This window comes from Neoarius graeffei, chromosome 7 (assembly GCF_027579695.1).
Source record: "Neoarius graeffei isolate fNeoGra1 chromosome 7, fNeoGra1.pri, whole genome shotgun sequence".
Classification (NCBI taxonomy): Eukaryota; Metazoa; Chordata; class Actinopteri; order Siluriformes; family Ariidae; genus Neoarius; species Neoarius graeffei.
Genome location: NC_083575.1, coordinates 60,113,232 through 60,135,037, shown reverse-complemented (window position 1 = coordinate 60,135,037; position 21,806 = coordinate 60,113,232). Strand labels below are relative to the sequence as shown.

The following is a 21,806-nucleotide window of genomic DNA, read 5'->3' as shown; positions in this document are numbered from 1 at the left end:
TTAAAGACACTAAGATAGCTGGTCGTATTTAATTTTATCGTTTTTTTTTTTTTTTTTGAAATAATGTCCGCGTGATTACACCCCAGTCCAGTAGTTGGCGGTAATACACTGTCAACTGCCATAAAACTTAACAGAAGAAGGCCACAAAGGAATCGCCTGAGGATTGTTTCTGTAATATTTGGCAACCCTGCGTCAGCATTGCTCGCCTTGTGGAGAAGTGCTGTTGAGGTGAAACAAACTTGAGAAAAAATGGCAGTGTTTTGCAGATCAGCTGTTTCAGTTTTGAAACCAGTCAACTTACTGCCGTTTGCACCTGCAGCTATTCGACAGTGCAGCTCAGGTAAAAATAATAAGACCCGTGCTGCACTTGCTCCTTCAATGTCACACAGCAGTTTGTGCGTCCTGCCTGGTGTGAGAGGAAGCTAAACATGCTAACAGCACGTAGCTGGAGCTGTGTAACGTTTTATATACACACAACTTTAATCACGGTTCACTTCATTTTTGTCCGGGGAAAAACGTATTGTTGGCGTTTCGCGACTTTGTTTCTGCAAAGTGCAGAATTTTCTTCCTATCGAGGATAGTTTATAACAGTTTAACGTGGGAAAGCTAGCTCACGTCACTCAGCTAACCGACCTTCCTTAGTACTGAAGCGAAAAAAAAAAACTTCTCAACAGCTACTCGTTCATTAGCAAACGGGGCCACAGTGAAAAAGCTTGAACACTTAGTTGCTAATTTATTAGTTACACTTGCATTGTTGACTGATTCATTCACCTACCAGTCTAAAGAGCACACATAGTACAGTGCTTCTTCTCATGCTCATTGTCTCTGTTAGCAGCTCTTTTTAAGGGGGAACGTAGCTAATGCATGCTCTAGAAGTTGCCAGGTGAGGTCATATATTTGCATATTCATCGTCATGCTCATTTGCATATGTATGTGTGTGTATATATGTGTGTGTGTGTGTATGTGTATATATATATATATATATATATATATATGTGTGTTTTATTTATTTATTTTAGGGTTGTAACAATATGCGAATCGAAATCGCGATACAAGAAGGCAGAATCGCGGTATGCCCTTTCAAACTTCTCCTCAGCCCAAAAACAGAGGCGCTTCCAAACTTCAATTTATGAATACTTTTTATTTAAATTACATTTTAAACTTACTTAAATTACTTTTATTTTTTATATCTATTAGTAAGTCGTTTTTTCGCCGACCTGCGACAATCTTCTGCGAGTCACGCAACGTCCACACTCGCCACTGGCAGAGCATTCATTTCTTTTAAGCGGTCGCCATTCTGGTTGCGACGCGGGGAGCGAATCTGTAAACAAGCAGCTCATTGGCTGGCTAGGTGTGCCACAAGCCAATCACAATCACTTGACCGGAAAGGCATGCAGTGTTGCCAGATTGGGCAGGTTTAGGTGCTATTTGGCAGGTTTTGTACATGTTTTGGGGTGGAAAACGTTAGCAATATCTGGCAACACTGAAGGCATGTCTGCTTGGGCGGAAGCCTTCTGCGGCAGTTACGTTTTGACACGCGAGCAATGTTTCACTATAAAAATTCCGTAATTTCCATCTGTTTTCCGCGATCACAGAAAATCATTGGCCCTATGAGAGTGAGACAGTGAGAGAGCCACCCCCCCCCAAAAAAAAAAATCTTAACGGATTTACACGATTTGGAAAAATGACTTTTTCAGAACCGAAAAAAACAGAGCTTCCGGCTCAAGTATTATTTTGAGAAAGAAAACAATCTTTGGATATACATTTGTTCATTTTTGCATACATATTACTCATTCTCTGCAGTGGTCTGAATTATTTGTTATTATAGTTAATGTAAGTAAGTAAATGTTAAGTCAAATTTACTACTTTAAAAAAAATAAAAAAAAATCGTGGGCGTATCGAATCGTGAGTTGGGTGTATCGTTACAGCCCTTATATATATATGTGTGTGTGTATATGTGTGTGTGTGTGTGATTTACCAGCTGGGAGGTCCGTATGGTGAAATACCGTGTCTTGAAAGTACTGAGCGAGGCCCTCTGGGCTGAGGTCAGGGTGTTTCACCATACAGACCGACCTTAAGCTGGTAAATAATATTTATTTTGTTCTTTACCAAATTCTAACAGAAAACGAGAGCTCCCGAAAGGGAAAACCGAGCCGCTATTTTGGATCCTCATTCACGGCTTTAATGCAAATTGGTTCCTCCTCGGTATACAAGTGCACTTTCATGGCAGGGGAAAAAAAACCTACATTTTGCTGCCTATGTAGTCCCCTATTTATACAAATAGGAGTCATTCAGGATTCAGCCATGTTTTTGCTCGACCAAAGTTATACAGTATTATGACCTTTATATTGCATAAATAAAGCCATTTGGTGAAACTCTGAAGAAGAGATTGTACTGGTTTAAAGTTTTTACCTAACGTAATATGTATTAGGATAACATGGTCCAAAATGGGCCTCATTAACTAATGAGATTCAGTTTTGGGCAAGTTACTTCAAAACTGTTTTGCGTTATTTATTACTTGCTACTGTCATTTTAAAGTAATTCGTTACATTACAATATTACTGTATTTAAAATGTAAGGCATTACACTACTATTGCATTACTTTTAAGTTACTCTCACCAAAATAACTGGAAGTATGGATTTGGCAATCTAAATGTAGCTCAAGACGCTCAATTAGCTCATCACACATCCAGTGGAAGGTGATGTGGTATCTGACTGAGCTAGGCTTATGGTTAAAAACACTAGAATATAATAGCCACAGTGATGGCTAATGGCACAATACAAGGAACAATCATCGCAAGAACAGACTGGCAAATTGTGACAGAAATACTGTAACTTTAGGCCTATTCATATTAACATTAATTGAACTGTATTGTAATGTCTAAAGATATGACAGGATATAAAATTAGCATTTCTATGCCTTTATTGTTTTCAAGTTTACAGCATTAAGCATAGTTTATGCTTCATTAAAAAAAAAAAATTAGCCCTAAGGGATATGACTCCATTTCAGAAATTTAACAAAAATGAACATATGGCAAATTGTATCCTACAATAAAACTGGCCTGAAAAAAAACAAGCCTTTTAAATCACGGCTAGACAATGACTGACTATTAGCTATATGAGACTACCCAGTCACATTTCGAAAAACGGAATTAGAAATAAAATCAAAATGCTTTTAATGATATTGAAGTGCTTAGGCCTATTAGCCCTCGAAGGAAAGGCAGCTCAATCACTTTTTAGTCTGACTTCTGACCAGAAAAAAAAAACCTCAGTTATACAGGACAAAAATGTAAACAGACTGTCAGCATATCTTCAACAACATACTCCGCCACAAGTCTCCTAACCTCCTGAGGCTGAAGGAGCATCTCAGAGCGGCAGAACGTTAATTTTGGCTGCTTTGTGATTTTATCGCCACTCTCATCCTCTGCTTGCTTCCTTGCTAACTTCATGTTACTATGGCACCTCTGTAAATGTTTAGTTAAATTACTGGTGCTATTTTGGGAAGTGGACAGTTCTTTAGGTTTAGCACACAAAGTGCATTTGACTACGATGTTCTTCACATCCTTATTTTTCACAAACTTAAAGTAATGGGCGTGTGCCCATCTGAAGAATGTGCTATCCGACGTTAGATCAGCTGCAGGCTCACTCATCTCTCTCTTCTGTCTGACTAGCCTAAAGAAAAAGGAAACGAAATATTTTGAACGGACGTTTCACCTCTGCTGATCTCGCGGTGATTTTGGCGAATTTGTATGAAGGAAAAAAAGCCCACCACTTCATTCCAGGTTAAAAATGCGTTGTAATGCGCGTTACTGACATTTGTACCGAGTAAAATATTACCAATTTTTTTTTCTGTAATGCCTTACATTACCACGTTACCGCAAAAAGCAATGCATTACAGTAATTCGTTACTTTTATAACGCGTTACTCCCAACACTGAGATTAAACTGTTAGCAAGTGAGAAGTTTTCATCTTTCTCCTGAAATGTTTTATTTTATTTTGTCTTCCTCAGGGTAGTAAAACTCGCTTTCGCTGTGAACACTATGGTTATCGCTACCATGCTGTAAAATTAATGCTATTCTCCTGAGAAATAATATATTTATTTTTTTCTTTACCAAATTCTAACAGAAAACGAGAGTGCCCGAAAGGGAAAACCGAGCCGAGCCGCCATTTTGAATCCTCATTCACTGCTGTAATGCAAATTGCTTTCGCCTCAGTATACAAGTGCACTTCCATGGCAAGAAAATAAAAACTACATTTTGCCGCCTATGTAGTCCCCTATTTATACAAATATGAGTCATTCAGGATTCAGCTATGTTTTTGCTCGGTGTTAGCAAATTACAGGTTTTTAGCTTTCTCCTGAAATGTTTTCTTTTATTTCTTCTTCCTCAGGGTAGTAAAACTCGCTTTCGCTGTGAACACTGCCGTTATCGCTATCCATGATGTAAAATTAATGCTATTCTCCTGAGAAATGCTGGCAAAAATTTATAAGATTTTTGATAATCTTATAAATAAATATTGTAAAAAAAGATAAATGTTGACAAAAAATGCTACTATGTTGTTTGTTGTTGTGAACGACCGAGTTGCCAGAGGTCCGTAACTATGGAATCAATTTTGTGCCAAAATGTTCATACAATACTTTTGAAATATCAAAAAAATGACAAATCAAAAAACAAAAAAAGTCAATTTTTTTAGACTGGCAAACAAATTATTCGTGTAATCGTGCGAAATATCAGTCTATTACTCTTCAGAAACCTTTTATTTTTGTTCCGCGTCTTTCTCAGTTTTGCTTGACGTAATTTATTTGGGTTGCGATTCCAGCTTTCTCGTTTGCGCTCCCTGACTTTTTGCTTGCAGTTTTGGCACAAACTTCATGTGTGGGTGGGCTGTCCAGGAATGCATTCCCATTGGCTAACTTGTGTTTGACTGACAGCTATGCTCAGCCATTCCCCCGGAGGCTGTTGCGGCCATTTCCTACTCGGATTCTGGCGGACTGTTTGACGAGTGACCGATCCATTGACGGTAAGCAAGGATCAAGGGGACTTCAGTGGCAACTATGATATTGAATTTACACTTTGTTGAATTAATTCAATATCATAGTCGCCACTGAAGTCCACTCGATCCTTGTTTACCGTCAATGGATCGGTCACTCGTCAAACAGTCCGCCAGAATCCGAGTAGGGAATGGCTGAGCGTAGCTGTCAGTCAAACACAAGTTAGCCAATGGGAATGCATTCCTGGACAGCCCACCCACACGTGAAGTTTGTGCCAAAACTGCAAGCAAAAAGTCAGGGAGCGCAAACGAGAAAGCTGGAATCGCAACCAAAATAAATTACGTCAAGCAAAACTGAGAAAGACGCGGAACAAAAATAAAAAGTTTCTGAAGAGTAATAGACTGATATTTTGCACGATTACACGAATAATTTATTTGCCAGTCTAAAAAAATTGACTTTTGTATTTTGATTTGTCGTTTTTGTTTGATATTTCAAAAGTATTGTATGAACATTTTGGCACAAAATTGATTCCATACGTAACCAGGGTCCGTATTGTAGGATACGGACCCGCTCGCCAGCCAATCAGAGTGCAGGATTTGGACTGCGAAAAAAATAATAAACATTCAGTACATTTCGCCTGGCTCCACACTCGAGGATAATTGGGCCAATTTTGGGTCCTATTTGCCCCTTCTGATAATCGCAGGGACGTTCCTGATTCCAGACTGGTCGGAACCGATTATCTGCCCAAATAATCCTGTAGTGTGAGGGGGTTTACAGACATAATCTTAAAGTGCATATCACGGGTAAATTCAGGAGCAAGATCAATGTAATTCTCCTATTTTATATTAAACTTTGGCCAAATATCTGTCACATTTTGCATTTTGTGCAATTTTTTTTACCTTGTGCAATACCAGAAAAATTCAGTTGAAATCAAGCCATTTGAGGCAAATTGGTCCGCCTCTGAAAAAACTTGGCATTTGGATTTCCCAGGAAACATTGATTTTCGTGACGTCACGTGCAGGATGCCTCCCTCTGAATCCTATGTCAGCGCTGGTTTGTTTATGAGAAAACGCCCCGGTGGTTTTCTGCAAATTTCTTCAACGTTATCACGTAATTATTAAAATGGTTAACAGATGTATCATAGGAGGGTGTAGAAACACCAATCTTGATGGGATTAGTACTCATTGTTTTCCAAAAGACCGGACAATGAGAGAGAAATGGGAGCGCTTGGTCTACACAGGCTGTGCACTGAAACCGTGCAAAGCTCGCACAGCCTGCTGGCGCTTCCGCAGGTGACGTCACGATTCTGGCTCCAAAGTCCCTTGGGATTTTTCCAGACACATTTTTTTTTTCTGCTGTAGACAGATGGCCTTGTGCAAAATTACCCTTCTGGATGAGTGTGTAAAGGGACATACTTTCATATATATTAAAAAAAAAAACGAAATTGGTCCAGAATATGCACTTTAAGGTCACAGACTGGATTGGAGTCTCCTCAATTTTGAATCAGACATGTTTGATATTTACGGCTCAAAATCCTGTAGTGATGAAAGGAACAGCCATGGGATATTGAGCTGCAATAGCCAATGAGAGTGAGCTGAACTGCAGTGGAACGCTGCTGAATAGGCCATTTGCAGGAATTGGTCACGTGTCAGTTTTCCCCATAGCAACAAGCCTGTGGTGGGCAAGCTAACTTGACATTCCTTGACAACCATAAGAGTTTGACTGGCAATGCAAAGCAATCAATCTCTATAATAGCTGTTTTTACCTTTTCTACTGGGTTTTTTTTTTTTTACCTGAATTTTCGTGTACTTGGAAAAAGTTTGTGGCTTTAGCTTCTGTCGGAAGTTAAAGCGAATCATTGGCCGTAAAAGAGTTTTTTGGACTCAAGTTGGTCGCCGCCGAAAGAAATTCACGTGCGAAATGGCGGATTTCTCAGGTATGTTTATAACTTATTTCTCCTTTTCTACCTTTATCATTCACTTACTGTAGTTTGCACCCTGTCCAGATTTTTTGACCATGAGATCCTGCACTTTTGGCGGCGACCAACTTGAGTCCAAAAAACTCTCTTTTACGGCCAATGATTCGCTTTAACTTATGACAGAAGTTAAAACCACAAACTTTTTCCAAGTACACATGAAAATCCGGATTAAAAAAGACGGTAGAAAAGGTAAAAATTTTTATAGAAATGGATTGCTTCGCATCGCCAGTCAAACGCTTATGGTTTTCAAGGAATGTCAAGTTAGCTTACCTGCCATGGGGTTGTTGCTATTGGGAAAACTGACACGTGACCAATTCCTGCAAATGGCCTATTGATCATTTAAAAAAGACTGCATTTCTAATCATCACAGGTTTCCCGCTCCCCTCCACCTGTATACAAATAACAGTGCTTGTAGCAGTAGCATGCACTAACTCACCTGCAGCTCACGCTGCAAAATGATTCTTCTCTGCGGAGCCCTGGAAGGGACATGGTTTTTTTTTTTTTGGGCGGGGGGGGGTTAAGTTTTGTGCGATTGCAAAACTACATCCTTTTTTTGTCAACGATGTCCCTTCCGGGGCTTCCTACTTCTCAGCCATGACTTTATGTACATTTTCTTTTCTTGTATTTTGTTTTTGGTGCAAAAACATAGCGCACACAAGCAACCAGCCGGTGATGTCAGTCCACCGGCTTGTTTTGCTCTGAAGTCACTATTGATCACGCGAGTTTCTGTGAAAGCCCCAGTCCCTGAATCGCCACTCTGAAATCGGTTTAGTATAATCACCAAGTGTGTGCTTCTTTGTCTTGACTGACTCATCTGGTGTGTGTGGCATTATGTTGAAAATATTAACAATCAGTTTAATCTGTCCTTATGTCTGTGGTCTCCCATGTTTTTAACATCACTTAAGATTTGAAAGTCCTCTAGTGTGCACCAGGCCGTAAATGCAAACTAATATTCCGCTTTTATTCCTGAGGAGACCAATTGCCGTAGTTTTGAAAGAGAAAAGTTGTCCCATTCTTGCCTGATATAGGATTTAAATTGCTTAACAGTTCAGGGTCTCCTTTGTTGTATTTTGTACTTGTTAATGCACCAAATGTTTTAAATGGGAGACAGGTCTGGACTGCAGGCAGGCCAGTTTAGCACCCGAGCTTTTTTTTTTTTTACTACGGAGCCATGCGATTTTAATGTGTGCAGAAAGTGGTTTGGCATTGTCTTGCTGAAATAAGCAAGGCCTTCTCTGAACAAGATTTTGTCTGGATGGTAGCATATTGCTCCAAAATCTGTATATGGGTCAATCCATGTGAAATCACCAGAGGCCTCGCCACTGACCGTCTCAGATTTGCTTCATACTTTCTGGAAATATTGTCAGTGTGCTCAATAAATAGTGTACAAAATTTTAGGCTTGTACCTTCATTAGTTTCTGAGATATAGGGGCTTAAAAAAGGGGCGTGGCCCCAATTTCACTGTTAAAACGCGTGCTACAGAAAATGGACCTAACTTCCATAAGTCATTTCTTTTAAACTATTCATGCAAGATGCATGAAATTTTCAAGGATTGTTCTTCAATGCCAGACGCCTTTAAATACTAAATTAGAAAGTTCACAGTTCAATATTTGCCAAGTTATGGCTTGCTGAAAAATCATAAAAAATGTGCTTTGGAGCAAATTTGATGCCCCATATCTCCACATTAAAGCACACCAGATCTCTCAAATTTTCTTATTTATTACTCATGTTATGGTACTCTTTAGGCAACTAGGTATGTCTTCAGAAGAAATCAAACTTTCTGATTTATTAGGCTTTAAAAAACAAACATTTTGCGCCTATAATTCAAATGCATATTACAAATGTATGACAAGGTCTACCATAAAAACAATTATACCACTGGAAAGAGTTTGTTTTGATTAGCAAATGCACAAAATGTGAAGTTGGTACCCTAAACCAAACTCTAAATATTAAGGTATCAAATACGGCATGTTTTACAATAGACGGAAATGCTGTTTTAAGGCATATAATCTATTAGCAGACAAACTAGCAAAGCATCATTTCATTGCCAAACACCAGAGTGGATATTTGAAGGAAAATCTGTCAGCGGATGAATGTATTATGCTTTTGGATTTTGCCAAAAACTATTAATTCTGTGTACAGGATTCTGCCCAGGGATACCACTGGGACAACAGCCAATGCACTCTTCATCTATTTGCAGTGTACATTAGAGCAAAGAATGAAGATGGTACAAAAGTAATGAAATGCATCTCTATCTGCATAATAAGTGACTGACTGCCTTAAGCATGATACAGTGGCCATGCATGCATTCTTAAAGGTTTTACCATATGTATGCCATTTACATCCCCAGCTGAAAAAGGTCATTTACTTCAGTGACGGATCAGCAGGCCAATACAAAAACTATAAAAATTTCACAAATCTAATAAAGCATGCAGACGATTTTGGACTTTTGGCAGAATGGCATTTCTTTGCCACTTCTCATGGTGAATCACCCTGTGATGGTATTGGAGGCATTGTAAAGTGGTCAGCAGCTCGAGCTAGCTTACAGGCAGTCACGAGTGATCACGTACTAACCCCATCTGATCTGTTTTTGTGGGCAGAAAAACACATCAAGAACATCCATTTCATCTAGGTTGGTACAGGGGAAGTCATGGAGAGTGGAAAAAGCATTGGAGACGAGAATTTCAAGGTCAGCTACTATTCCCGGAACAGGAGACAACCACTCATTCATTCCAATCATGTCCAACCAGCTGCAGGTCAGCAGGGTGTCAGGTGGTCCTAGCTTCGTTGTGGATATGAGTGGGAATTGGCCACAAGTGATGCATAAAACCCCTGTTAAATCAGCAGTCTCTGGCAGATACAATTCCTGGTAAATATGTTGTATGTTTGTATGACAGACAGTGGTGGATAGGCAACATTCGTGCATCATCAGAGGAACAAGATGTACAAGTAACATTTATGCATCCTCATGGTCCCTCTCAGACTTACAGCTGGCCCAGGAGAGAGGATAACTGTTGGGTCCCTCTGGTGCATGTCATGAAAATCATTGATGCCCCACTTACATCAACTGGCAGGCAGTATAAACTTCCATCTGATGTGGAAAAGCAAATCAATACATTGTTTAAGCTCTTCAAATAAAGTATTTTTAAGGTTATTTTTCCAACACTGTAGGTTTGTACAACCCCGATTCCAAAAAAGTTGGGACAAAGTACAAATTGTAAATAAAAACAGAATGCAATGATATGGATGTTTCAAAATTCCATACCGTATTTTATTCAGAATGGAACATAGATGACGTATCAAATGTTTAAACTGAGAAAATGTATCATTTAAAGAGAAAAATTAGGTGATTTTTAAATTTCATGACAACACATCTCAAAAAAGTTGGGACAAGGCCATGTTTACCACTGTGAGACATCCCCTTTTCTCTTTACAACAGTCTGTAAATGTCTGGGGACTGAGGAGACAAGTTGCTCAAGTTTAGGGATAGGAATGTTAACCCATTCTTGTCTAATGTAGGATTCTAGTTGCTCAATTGTCTTAGGTCTTTTTTTGTCGTATTTTCCGTTTTATGATGTGCCAAATGTTTTCTATGGGTGAAAGATCTGGACTGCAGGCTAGCCAGTTCAGTACCCGGACCCTTCTTCCACACAGCCATGATGCTGTAATTGATGCAGTATGTGGTTTGGCATTGTCATGTTGGAAAATGCAAGGTCTTCCCTGAAAGAGACGTCGTCTGGATGGGAGCATATGTTGCTCTAGAACCTGGATATACCTTTCAGCATTGATGGTGTCTTTCCAGATGTGTAAGCTGCCCATGCCACACGCACTAATGCAACCCCATACCATCAGAGATGCAGGCTTCTGAACTGAGCGCTGATAACAACTTGGGTCGTCCTTCTCCTCTTTAGTCCGAATGACACGGCGTCCCTGATTTCCATAAAGAACTTCAAATTTTGATTTGTCTGACCACAGAACAGTTTTCCACTTTGCCACAGTCCATTTTAAATGAGCCTTGGCCCAGAGAAGACGTCTGCGCTTCTGGATCATGTTTAGATACGGCTTCTTCTTTGAACTATAGAGTTTTAGCTGGCAACGGCGGATGGCACGGTGAATTGTGTTCATAGATAATGTTCTCTGGAAATATTCCTGAGCCCATTTTGTGATTTCCAATACAGAAGCATGCCTGTATGTGATGCAGTGCTGTCTAAGGGCCCGAAGATCACGGGCACCCAGTATGGTTTTCCGGCCTTGACCCTTACACGCAGAGATTCTTCCAGATTCTCTGAATCTTTTGATGATATGCACTGTGGATGATGATATGTTCAAACTCTTTGCAATTTTACACTATCGAACTCCTTTCTGATATTGCTCCACTATTTGTCGGTGCAGAATTAGGGGGATTGGTGATCCTCTTCCCATCTTTACTTCTGAGAGCCGCTGCCACTCCAAGGTGCTCTTTTTATACCCAGTCATGTTAATGACCTATTGCCAATTGACCTAATGAGTTGCAATTTGGTCCTCCAGCTGTTCCTTTTTTGTACCTTTAACTTTTCCAGCCTCTTACTGCCCCTGTCCCAACTTTTTTGAGATGTGTTGCTGTCATGAAATTTCAAATGAGCCAATATTTGGCATGAAATTTCAAAATGTCTCACTTTCGACATTTGATATGTTGTCTATGTTCTATTGTGAATACAATATCAGTTTGAGATTTGTAAATTATTGCATTCCGTTTTTATTTACAATTTGTACTTTGTCCCAACTTTTTTGGAATTGGGGTTGTAATTGTATTGTAATATGCCTTAAAACAGCATTTCCGTCTATCGTAAAACATGCCGTACTTGATACCTTAATATTTATAGTTTGGCTTAGGGTACCAACTTCATATTTTGTGCATTTGCTGATCAAAACAAGCTCCTTCCAGTGGTATAATTTTGTTTTTATGGTAGACCCTGTCATGCATTTGAATTATAGGCGCAAATTTTTAAATTTTTTTTAAAAGCCTAATAAATCAGAAAGTTTGATTTCTTTTGAAGACATACCTAGTTGCCTAAAGAGTACTATAACATGAGTAATAAATAAGAAAATTTGAAAGATCTGGTGTGCTTTAATGTGGAGATATGGGGCGTCAAAGTTGCTCCAAAGCACTTTTTTTTATGATTTTTCAGCAAGCCATAACTTGGCAAATATTGAACTGTGAACTTTCTATTTTAGTATTTAAAGGCGTCTGGCATTGAAGAACAATCCTTGAAAATTTCATGTATCTTGCTGAATAGTTTAAAAGTAATGACTTATGGAAGTTAGGTCTGTTTTCTGTAGCACGCATTTTAACAGTGAAATTGGGGCCACACCCCTTTTTTAAGCCCCTATATCTCAGAAACCAATGAAGGTACAAGCCTAAAATTTTGTACACTATTTATTGGGCACACTGACAATATTTCCAGAAAGTATGAAGCAAATCTGAGATGGTCACTGGTGAACATTTTTCCAAATATGGTGATTTGGGTGGAATTTTACCCATATACATCATTCAGCATTAATGATGCCTTCCCAGATGTGCAAGCTACCCATAGCATGTGCACTAATGCACCCTCATACCATCACAGATACTGGCTTTTGAACTGTGCACTGATAACCAGCCGGATGGTCCTTCTCCCCTTTAGCCCAGAGGACATGGTGTCCATGATTTCCAAAATGTATTTCAAATTTCGATTTGTCAGACCACGGGACAGTTTTCCACTTCTCTTCAGTCCATCGTAAATGACCTCAGGCCTAGACAAGGTGGTGGTGTTTCTCAATATTGTTTATATATGGTTTTTACTTTCATTTGTGGATGCAGTGGATGAACTGTGGTGACAGATGATGGTTTTCGGAAGTGTTCCTGATCCCATACAGTGATTTCCACTACAGACACGCGTCTGCTTTGTTACCTGAGGGCCTGAAGATCATGGAGCATCCAGTGTTGGTTTTTGGCCTTGTCCCTTGTGTATGGAGATTTTTCCAGATTATCTGAATCTTTTAATGATACATAATATCATAGACAATGTGATCCACAAGTTCTTGGCAATTTTACGTTGAGGAACGTTATTCTTAAATTGTTGCACTGTTTGTCCACACAGTCTTTCACAGAGCGGTGAACCCCTCCCCATCTTTACTTCTAAGAGACTCAGACTCTATACCCAATCGTGTTACTGACTTGTTGCCAATTAACCAAATTATTTTTTTAAAGACCCACTGACAGTCATTTCGTATTAATTTTTAAACAAACAATATATGACTCCAAAGATACATTCTGGTTTTAATTCTTGGTTTAACTGTCCGTTTTAAACATCAGAAGTAATTTTAAATTTCACGCCGGGAGATTGACCTGGATAAGAACTGGGCTCATTCAGAGATGCCGGAAGTGACGTCACATCAGTGTGTCGTTTTTGTGATATTGAGCTGTGGTTTTGTGATTTCCTTGCGTGAAAAAGTTAAATGGCGTCTAACCGAAAAGGGATTATATGTGTGGCTTACGGGTGTTCTAACACCACGTCGGAAGGAGTGAAACTCCATTCCTTTCCTTGGAAAAAACACCCTGAAATAGCAAAAGAGTGGGAAAGAAACGTTTCCAAAACAGGTGCGAACTGGAAGTCAACAAAATGGTCACGTCTCTGTTCAGCACATTTCGAGGAGCACTGTTTCACTTTGTCGTCCAGAACTCGAAGAACGTTTGATCCAACTTATCCACTGGTGTTGGAGGAGTCAGCTGTGCCGACGTTGTTTGACAGGCCCGGGTCGAATCAATCTGTCAAAAGAGAAACGGATGACAGCAGACCCCCTGAAGGGGCGGTCAAAAAGCGAAAGTCCGGTGGTGCCTTTGCCAAAAGAGAATGAGCCAGGGTACATGGCTATGTGTTGTTATTCAATACATGTATGTTGTTTAAAATTTGTTGTAATGTCACAAATGCGTCTTATACCATTGCATATTACTTATCAATAGGCCAAAGCAGCTAATACCAGTAATGTACAACAACTGAAAGGCCAATACCTTGTTTCATATATTTCAGGGATGCAAACAGCGCGCCTTTTGGCGGATGGTGCCTTTTTCACGGCTGAATCGCGCAGATCCGAATTTTTTTTTTTTGGGGGGGGGGCGTTGGAGTGTCTGATTATAATTTCAAAGTAAATTCTGTATTAAAATTACTAAATAAGCAAATCCGTTACAGTCCATGAAACAGGAAGTATAAGGATGAGGAAAAAACGGTTTAAATCGGGAAGCTGCGCACATTTGCGCAGTCCTGCCGCTCAGGCTGCACAAATGTGCGCAGCTTCCCGATTTAAACCGTTTTTTCCTCATCCTTATACTTCCTGTTTCATGGACTGTAACGGATTTGCTTATTTAGTAATTTTAATACAGAATTTACTTTGAAATTATAATCAGACACTCCAACGCGCCCCCCCCCCCCCCCCCCCACACACACACAAAAATTCAGATCTGCGCGATTCAGCCGTGAAAAAGGCGCCATCCGCCAAAAGGCGCGCTGTTTGCATCCCTGATATTTAGTTAGGATAATATACATGATATATGTGTGGAGTGATAGATATAAGATGTCATCCGGCATGTTTTGAAAGTTTGTGAACCCTTTAGAGTTTTTGATATTTCTGCATAAATATGACCTAAACTTCTGGTAGCTACTGTATCTAACATGATCTAACAGGAGCTTTGATCTTTTTTGGAGTGGGACCAATAGTGTGACGTGACCAGGACCATATGTTTAAGACGTTATGCTGTTTAAACAGAATCTTTAATAGACGTGAGGGCAGACAATCTCGATAGCTTCCCTGCTTCATGTTTTGTTTTCATGCAATCCAGAACGACATACACTGATGTGACGTCACTCGCCCTAGCGGCAAAAACGGGCAAATGGCTCATGGCGCTTGTAGAAGCCGGGGCAAAAAACACAAAATCGGCTCTGAAATTCTTGATTTTCTACAAAGACGACCCTTTATTCAAGTTGAGTTTTGGATATTTTATTTCACAATACAGCAATAAAACAATAAATACACATATTACGTGGTGTAAAAAGTTGTCAGTGGGTCTTTAACATTACACAACTTTTCCAGTCTTTTGTTGCCCCGTACCAACTTTTTTTAAATGTGTTGCTGGCACTAAATTCAAAATGAACTGTTTAAAAAATAATTCTCAGTTTCAACATCTTGTCTTTGTACTATTTTAAATTAAATATAGGGTTTCCATGATTTGCAAATCATTGCATTCTGTTTTTATTTGTTTTACACAGCATCCTAACTTTTTTTTGAAATTGGGGTTGTATTTTGAGAACCACTGGACTAGAAGATACGGGAAATGTATATAGCAAACTGACCATTGGATTTTGGATGCAATATATCATAGCTTCTTCTAAAACCAACATTCAACACTGTCCAGAAGCTATACTGATATTTACTAAAAATAATATGCAGTTTTCTTCCACTTATGAACATTTTGGTGCATGTTTATGCCCTCATGAAGCCTGTTATTTTAGTTTGCTCTACTCTGAGCATGATCTTATCCTTATGTATATTTCCAATCTAAAAAATCTTACCCTTTTCCTAAATGACCATTTTGAGCAGTATAGTTAGTAGGCCTGCCACTTTTGTGGTGTGCAAAGCACTCAACCAGTAATTATGTTTTCGTAAAAAAAAAAAAAAAGAGGATACTTCAAGGAAGCAACTAATTAGTTTTTAAAAGAGTCTATGAATAGGATGGACTCGTATATGAAATTAATCCTTGTCTTCTTTTTTTTTTGTAGGTGGACAGTATCAGTATATACTGGTTGACAAAAAAGGTGAAAAGAAGAATGTTGGTTTCATACAGTTAAACAGGCCCAAGGCCTTGAATGCTCTCTGCGATGGCCTAATGCTTGAAGTGGGTAAGGCCTTGGACACCTTTGAACAGGACACTGAGGTTGGTGCAGTAGTCATCACAGGCAGTGAACGAGCTTTTGCAGGTATGCAACATGAGCTTAGACCTAATATTATCTGGCCATTTTTGTTTAATTGTAACAATCGTGGGTTATACAGATTGCAATTAAATGCCACTTTTGTTTAGCGGGTGCTGACATTAAAGAAATGCAGAACAGAACTTTTCAGGAGTGCTTCAGTGGCAACTTTTTGGCACACTGGAACAAAGTATCAACGGTTAAAAAGCCAGTTATAGCTGCTGTAAATGGATTTGCTGTGAGTCAAGAAATATTTTCGACTTTACATTTCCTTTCTTCTTGAATATATTTTTTTTTATTGAAAGCTAAAATCTTAACCATTGAACCAGTCATCTCCTTGCAGCTTGGAGGAGGTTGTGAGTTGGCTATGATGTGTGACATAATCTATGCTGGAGAAAAAGCACAGTTTGGACAACCTGAAATCTTATTAGGAACCATTCCAGGTAAACATAGTGAAGTATGTCTGTATCTACTAAACCACTGTTGTGATGGTACAACCATGGTTGTAAATAGCTGATGGTGTAAATGGATATTTTTGTGTACAGGTGCTGGTGGTACTCAGAGGCTCACTCGGGCAGTGGGGAAGTCACTGGCCATGGAGATGGTCCTTACAGGAGACCGGATATCAGCACAGGAGGCCAGACAATCTGGTGTGTATATATATTACAGCATATGCAATAATTTGTATTATATCCCTCATCAAAAAATTCCTGTGCAGGGATTGGCCAGTGATGGCTCATGTGACATAAAGTACTTCCCCCATTGATTAAGCAATGTATCTTGTGACATCAAAAATGGACATGGTGTGAATCAGTCACGAAAGATCCTAAATATATCATGAACTGTTATCACAATTTCAAGTTATACAGCTGACTCGAGTCACAGCTGTGTGTGTGTAGAGATCTGTGCATCATCATGATCATGCCTAGCGAGGCAGGCGATAGCATGACACATAGCACATGCACAGGTTGAAGGTCGAGTCGACGTACAACCCCGATTCCAAAAAAGTTGGGACAAAGTACAAATTGTAAATAAAAACGGAATGCAATAATTTACAAATCTCAAAAACTGATATTGTATTCACAATAGAACATAGACAACATATCAAATGTCGAAAGTGAGACATTTTGAAATTTCATGCCAAATATTGGCTCATTTGAAATTTCATGACAGCAACACATCTCAAAAAAGTTGGGACAGGGGCAATAAGAGGCTGGAAAAGTTAAAGGTACAAAAAAGGAACAGCTGGAGGACCAAATTGCAACTCATTAGGTCAACTGGCAATAGGTCATTAACATAACTGGGTATAAAAAGAGCATCTTGGAGTGGCAGCGGCTCTCAGAAGTAAAGATGGGAAGAGGATCACCAATCCCCCTAATTCTGCGCCGACAAATAGTGGAGCAATATCAGAAAGGAGTTCGACAGTGTAAAATTGCAAAGAGTTTGAACATATCATCATCTACAGTGCATAATATCATCAAAAGATTCAGAGAATCTGAAAGAATCTGTGCGTAAGGGTCAAGGCCGGAAAACCATACTGGGTGCCTGTGATCTTCGGGCCCTTAGACGGCACTGCATCACATACAGGCATGCTTCTGTATTGGAAATCACAAAATAGGCTCAGGAATATTTCCAGAGAACATTATCTGTGAACACAATTCACCGTGCCATCCGCCGTTGCCAGCTAAAACTCTATAGTTCAAAAAAGAAGCCGTATCTAAACACGATTCAGAAGCGCAGACGTCTTCTCTGGGCCAAGGCTCATTTAAAATGGACTGTGGCAAAGTGGAAAACTGTTCTGTGGTCAGACGAATCAAAATTTGAAGTTCTTTATGGAAATCAGGGACGCTGTGTCATTCGGACTAAAGAAGAGAAGGACAACTCAAGTTGTTATCAGCGCTGAGTTCAGAAGCCTGCATCTCTGATGGTATGGGGTTGCATTAGTGCGTGTGGCATGGGCAGCTTACACATCTGGAAAGACACCATCAATGCTGAAAGGTATATCCAGGTTCTAGAGCAACATGTGCTCCCATCCAGACGATGTCTCTTTCAGGGAAGACCTTGCATTTTCCAACATGACAATGCCAAACCACATATTGCATCAATTACAGCATCATGGCTGCGTAGAAGAAGGGTCCGGGTACTGAACTGGCCAGCCTGCAGTCCAGGTCTTTCACCCATAGAAAACATTTGGTGCATCATAAAACGGAAGATACGACAAAAAAGACCTAAGACAGTTGAGCAACTAGAATCCTACATTAGACAAGAATGGGTTAACATTCCTATCCCTAAACTTGAGCAACTTGTCTCCTCAGTCCCCAGATGTTTACAGACTGTTGTAAAGAGAAAAGGGGATGTCTCACAGTGGTAAACATGGCCTTGTCCCAACTTTTTTGAGATGTGTTGTTGTCATGAAATTTAAAATCACCTAATTTTTCTCTTTAAATGATACATTTTCTCAGTTTAAACATTTGATATGTCATCTATGTTCTATTCTGAATAAAATATGGAATTTTGAAACTTCCACATAATGGCATTCCGTTTTTATTTACAATTTGTACTTTGTCCCAACTTTTTTGGAATTGGGGTTGTAAACAACAAACATCTGCCTCCAGTGAGTTTTTGCCGAGATTCATTCTCAACACTTAGTTTGGAATTTTTTGATGAGGGATATTTAAGTTATTCCACGAAATTGAGCTGTACATGAGTTGTACATGAGTTGAGCCGAAGAGGTGCGTAGCCCCGAGACAGCTATAAGCCATGTACGACGAGATTGAGTGGAATAACTGTTTTATTCTATCCACGTTCACTGGATTTCGAGAAATGGAGCATTTTTGTTTTTAATTTTTGCAAATTTTATAAATAAAAACTTTATACAAAACGTCTGACAAAATTATTTCCACTTGTATAAACAAACCAGTGAAATGACAGTAGCAATTTGTGAAAAATGCTATTATAATAATTCTTGAAAAATAGATATGTTTTACCATCAAATACTTTCATTCCATATTTTGTTGCTTTTTATTTATTTTATTTTTTAGGGGTTTTGTTTTCGAGTAGAGTTTTTATTTTGTCCTCTGTTGATTCAGCAACATGCTCCGCCATTTTGTTTTTCTCTACTCACGGTATATGAGCTGATAGCTTAGTAATAGAGTAGCCAATCAGAGAGTGTGATTGCTCATATCCAGAAAATACGAGAATAATTCAGAATTCAGAAAATACTACTATGCCGGTCACCGAAGAGAATCCATAATTTCACCCGGAGCCTCTCGGTGCATGGTATATTTGATTAGTATGTTATAGTTTCAACTTAAATATAATGTGAGAGGCAAGGATTGTTATTCCAGTCTGAATAAGTAAATCATGCATGTTAACTTTCTGTAATATCATGTCACTTCTGTAGGTCTTGTAAGCAAAGTGTTTCCTGTGGATCAGCTGGTATCTGAAGCAGTCAAATGTGGGGAGAAAATCGCAAGTAATTCTAAATTGGTGTCAGCTATGGCAAAGGAAGCTGTCAATGCAGGTGAATGCGAGATTTAACCGGATTATTTTCCTAATACTTCATTTAACTTCTTCCTTTTTCATACCTCGTTAGAAAAAAAGTTTGACACACACTAGTTTGACCTTAACTTTTTAAAATACTGCTGTTAGTTCCCTGGCCGCCTTCATGGAGTAAGTGTATGTTGTCTTATCTAAGGCTTCTGGCTTTTAGATGGATAATATTCTGTGTTGTAGGACATTCTTGACATTTTTATCTAACACATGGTTTACTTTCAGCTTTTGAACTGACCCTGACTGAAGGCAGTCGCTTTGAGAAGAGATTATTCCATGCCACCTTTGCTACAGTAAGTTGTAAGATAATACAAATTAAAGACTGTTGCTGTGAGAGAAAATCTAATGATTGGATTTATGGTTTCTTAAACAGGAGGACAGAAAAGAGGGCATGAGTGCATTTGTTGAGAAGAGGAAAGCTGATTTCCAGGACAAGTAAAGGATCTGATCAGAGGGGTGTGATTTCCCCCCCCCCCCCCCAACAAACAAAAATAATACACTAATATATTGGCTTATGATCCAGTGCTGTTACTGAAAGACTGCTATAGGTATCAAACCCACAGAACATCTGTTGTTTGAAAGAACTGCCAGAAACTGAAATCAGTAGTACAATACTTACATTTTCCTTTCTTTCCATCAAAACATATGATTATTTGAGCTGAGCTGTTTTGCTACTGTTATTGAATAAATTCCGATCTCTGGGGATTAAACTGGTGACATTACAAATCCTTGAGTTGGGTTCCTGTTTCTAATGCGTTTCAGGTTGATTAAATATTTAGACAGAAATTTGACGTAAAGAATAAATTTAACACTTGACAGGAAGAAAGTTATTGGTCCGTACTAGAGTAATGAAAAGACCTGGAGACCTGAAATCTCAGTGAAATGGCTTGGGAATGTGGGTCAGGGTGTACTTACAGTTTTTACCCACTAGGTGGTGATGATGGCACTATACAGCCCTGTAGAAGTCCAGCACTAATGTTTCCCTTCAGAAGTCTGGTGGAAGAGGACAGAAAATACCACTGAAGTTTGGCAGATATTAGGAAGAACATCTATTCAGAGCTTGTTCACTCGCCACACTAAATTCCCTTCTAAATATATTCCTAGTTTTAAGCTTTTAGGCTTAATGGGCATTTCATGTGTAGGCTGGAGTTCTGGATCTGCGGGTTTCTCTTGATCCAATGGCTGATATTTTTGAGAAATGTGGTGTTACGTAGGAAAATGTAATAACAAGTGGAGAAAGTTTGTGTCCGAGTAGTATATACATTTTTTTGCTTTTGTTCAGTAAATAAACATACATTTGTGAGTATAAACTTGATTAAAAATGTCACATATGTGCAAAAATGAGTGTTTTATTATTAATTTTTTAAATTTATTGATTGCCATTTTCTTCCTCACTCGGACAGTTTTATTTATTTTTTATTTTGCTCACTTGGACAATAGAACAATTACTTAAAATAAGCACAAAACAATAATTGATCAAGTTGTAAATAATCAAATGCACATCAGTGGCAGAAATTTCACACTACAAATTTTTCTCCGTTCGTTTGCAATTTAATAGAAGGGGTTTTTTTTAATTGAAAAAAATATATACAAAGTTTCCATTCAGGCTTCACTATAAATTAATTGACAGTGAATTACTAAACTGCATCACTGCATGCAGGAATCAGGGTCGCTACACATCACTTTTACGCGTGGTTGTCTTTAGGTAATAGCGTTTTTGTTTAACTGTTTTCACATCCAGCGTGTGGGTCACAAAGGAGCACAACAAATTTCATTATGAAACCACCCTTTTATTTGCCCTTTATCAGAGCTCTCTTCTCTCTCTCTCTCAGGATCTCAGGGTTTTCTTCACACGGAGACTTCCCATATACTCTCAAAGTCCATAGCCTAATTGATTTTAATTTTCATTCAATATTCCTCTCGAGTCGACTTTCTTCTTTGCCCCTGGAACAAAACTTCTGAAAGAGGCGAAAAAAAACTTTCTTCACATCGAAACTGCACAAAGGTCTCCAAAAAGCGAGCAAAGCAGCAGTTGCGCTTTGAAGTTTGTCCCCTGCTAACGAAAGGTCAAAATAATAAATGTAGACCCAATTGAGGCGCTCTGCCTAGACAAAAGAGGCAAAACGTTACATTTTGGCAGAGGCAAACCCCTCATAGCGTGATAAACTCATTAAAAAAAGCAGAACCAAAGAGAGAGCAGCGTGGTGCCGTGCTTAAAGAAAGGAGCTTTCACACTGATCAGACGCTCTTGGCTCCGGATGGTTCCTCCTGCTTCCATCAGTCTCTCTCTTCACTTCGCCTCCGC

The 21,806-nt window shown here is 39.1% G+C and overlaps 1 protein-coding gene across 1 annotated transcript; it reads left to right on the top strand.

Moving 5' to 3' along the window:
- The first annotated feature begins 160 nt into the window (after positions 1-160).
- On the top strand, positions 161-20,842 carry echs1 (enoyl CoA hydratase, short chain, 1, mitochondrial). The gene is made up of 8 exons (XM_060924781.1): positions 161-340; positions 15,761-15,958; positions 16,060-16,187; positions 16,293-16,392; positions 16,495-16,599; positions 19,353-19,472; positions 19,727-19,794; positions 19,875-20,842. Exons 1-8 carry the CDS (start codon positions 250-252, stop codon positions 19,938-19,940), a joined length of 876 nt encoding a protein of 291 aa, XP_060780764.1. The 5' UTR covers positions 161-249; the 3' UTR covers positions 19,941-20,842.
- Positions 20,843-21,806: the final 964 nt, after the last annotated feature.

Coding starts and splice junctions, on each gene's coding strand:
- echs1 (XM_060924781.1), top strand. CDS start 250: ATGGCAGTGTTTTGCAGATCAGCTGTTTCAGTTTTGAAACCAGTCAAC. Junction 15,959..16,059: donor CAGTGAACGAGCTTTTGCAG/GTATGCAACATG, acceptor ACTTTTGTTTAG/CGGGTGCTGACATTAAAGAA. Junction 16,188..16,292: donor CTGCTGTAAATGGATTTGCT/GTGAGTCAAGAA, acceptor ATCTCCTTGCAG/CTTGGAGGAGGTTGTGAGTT.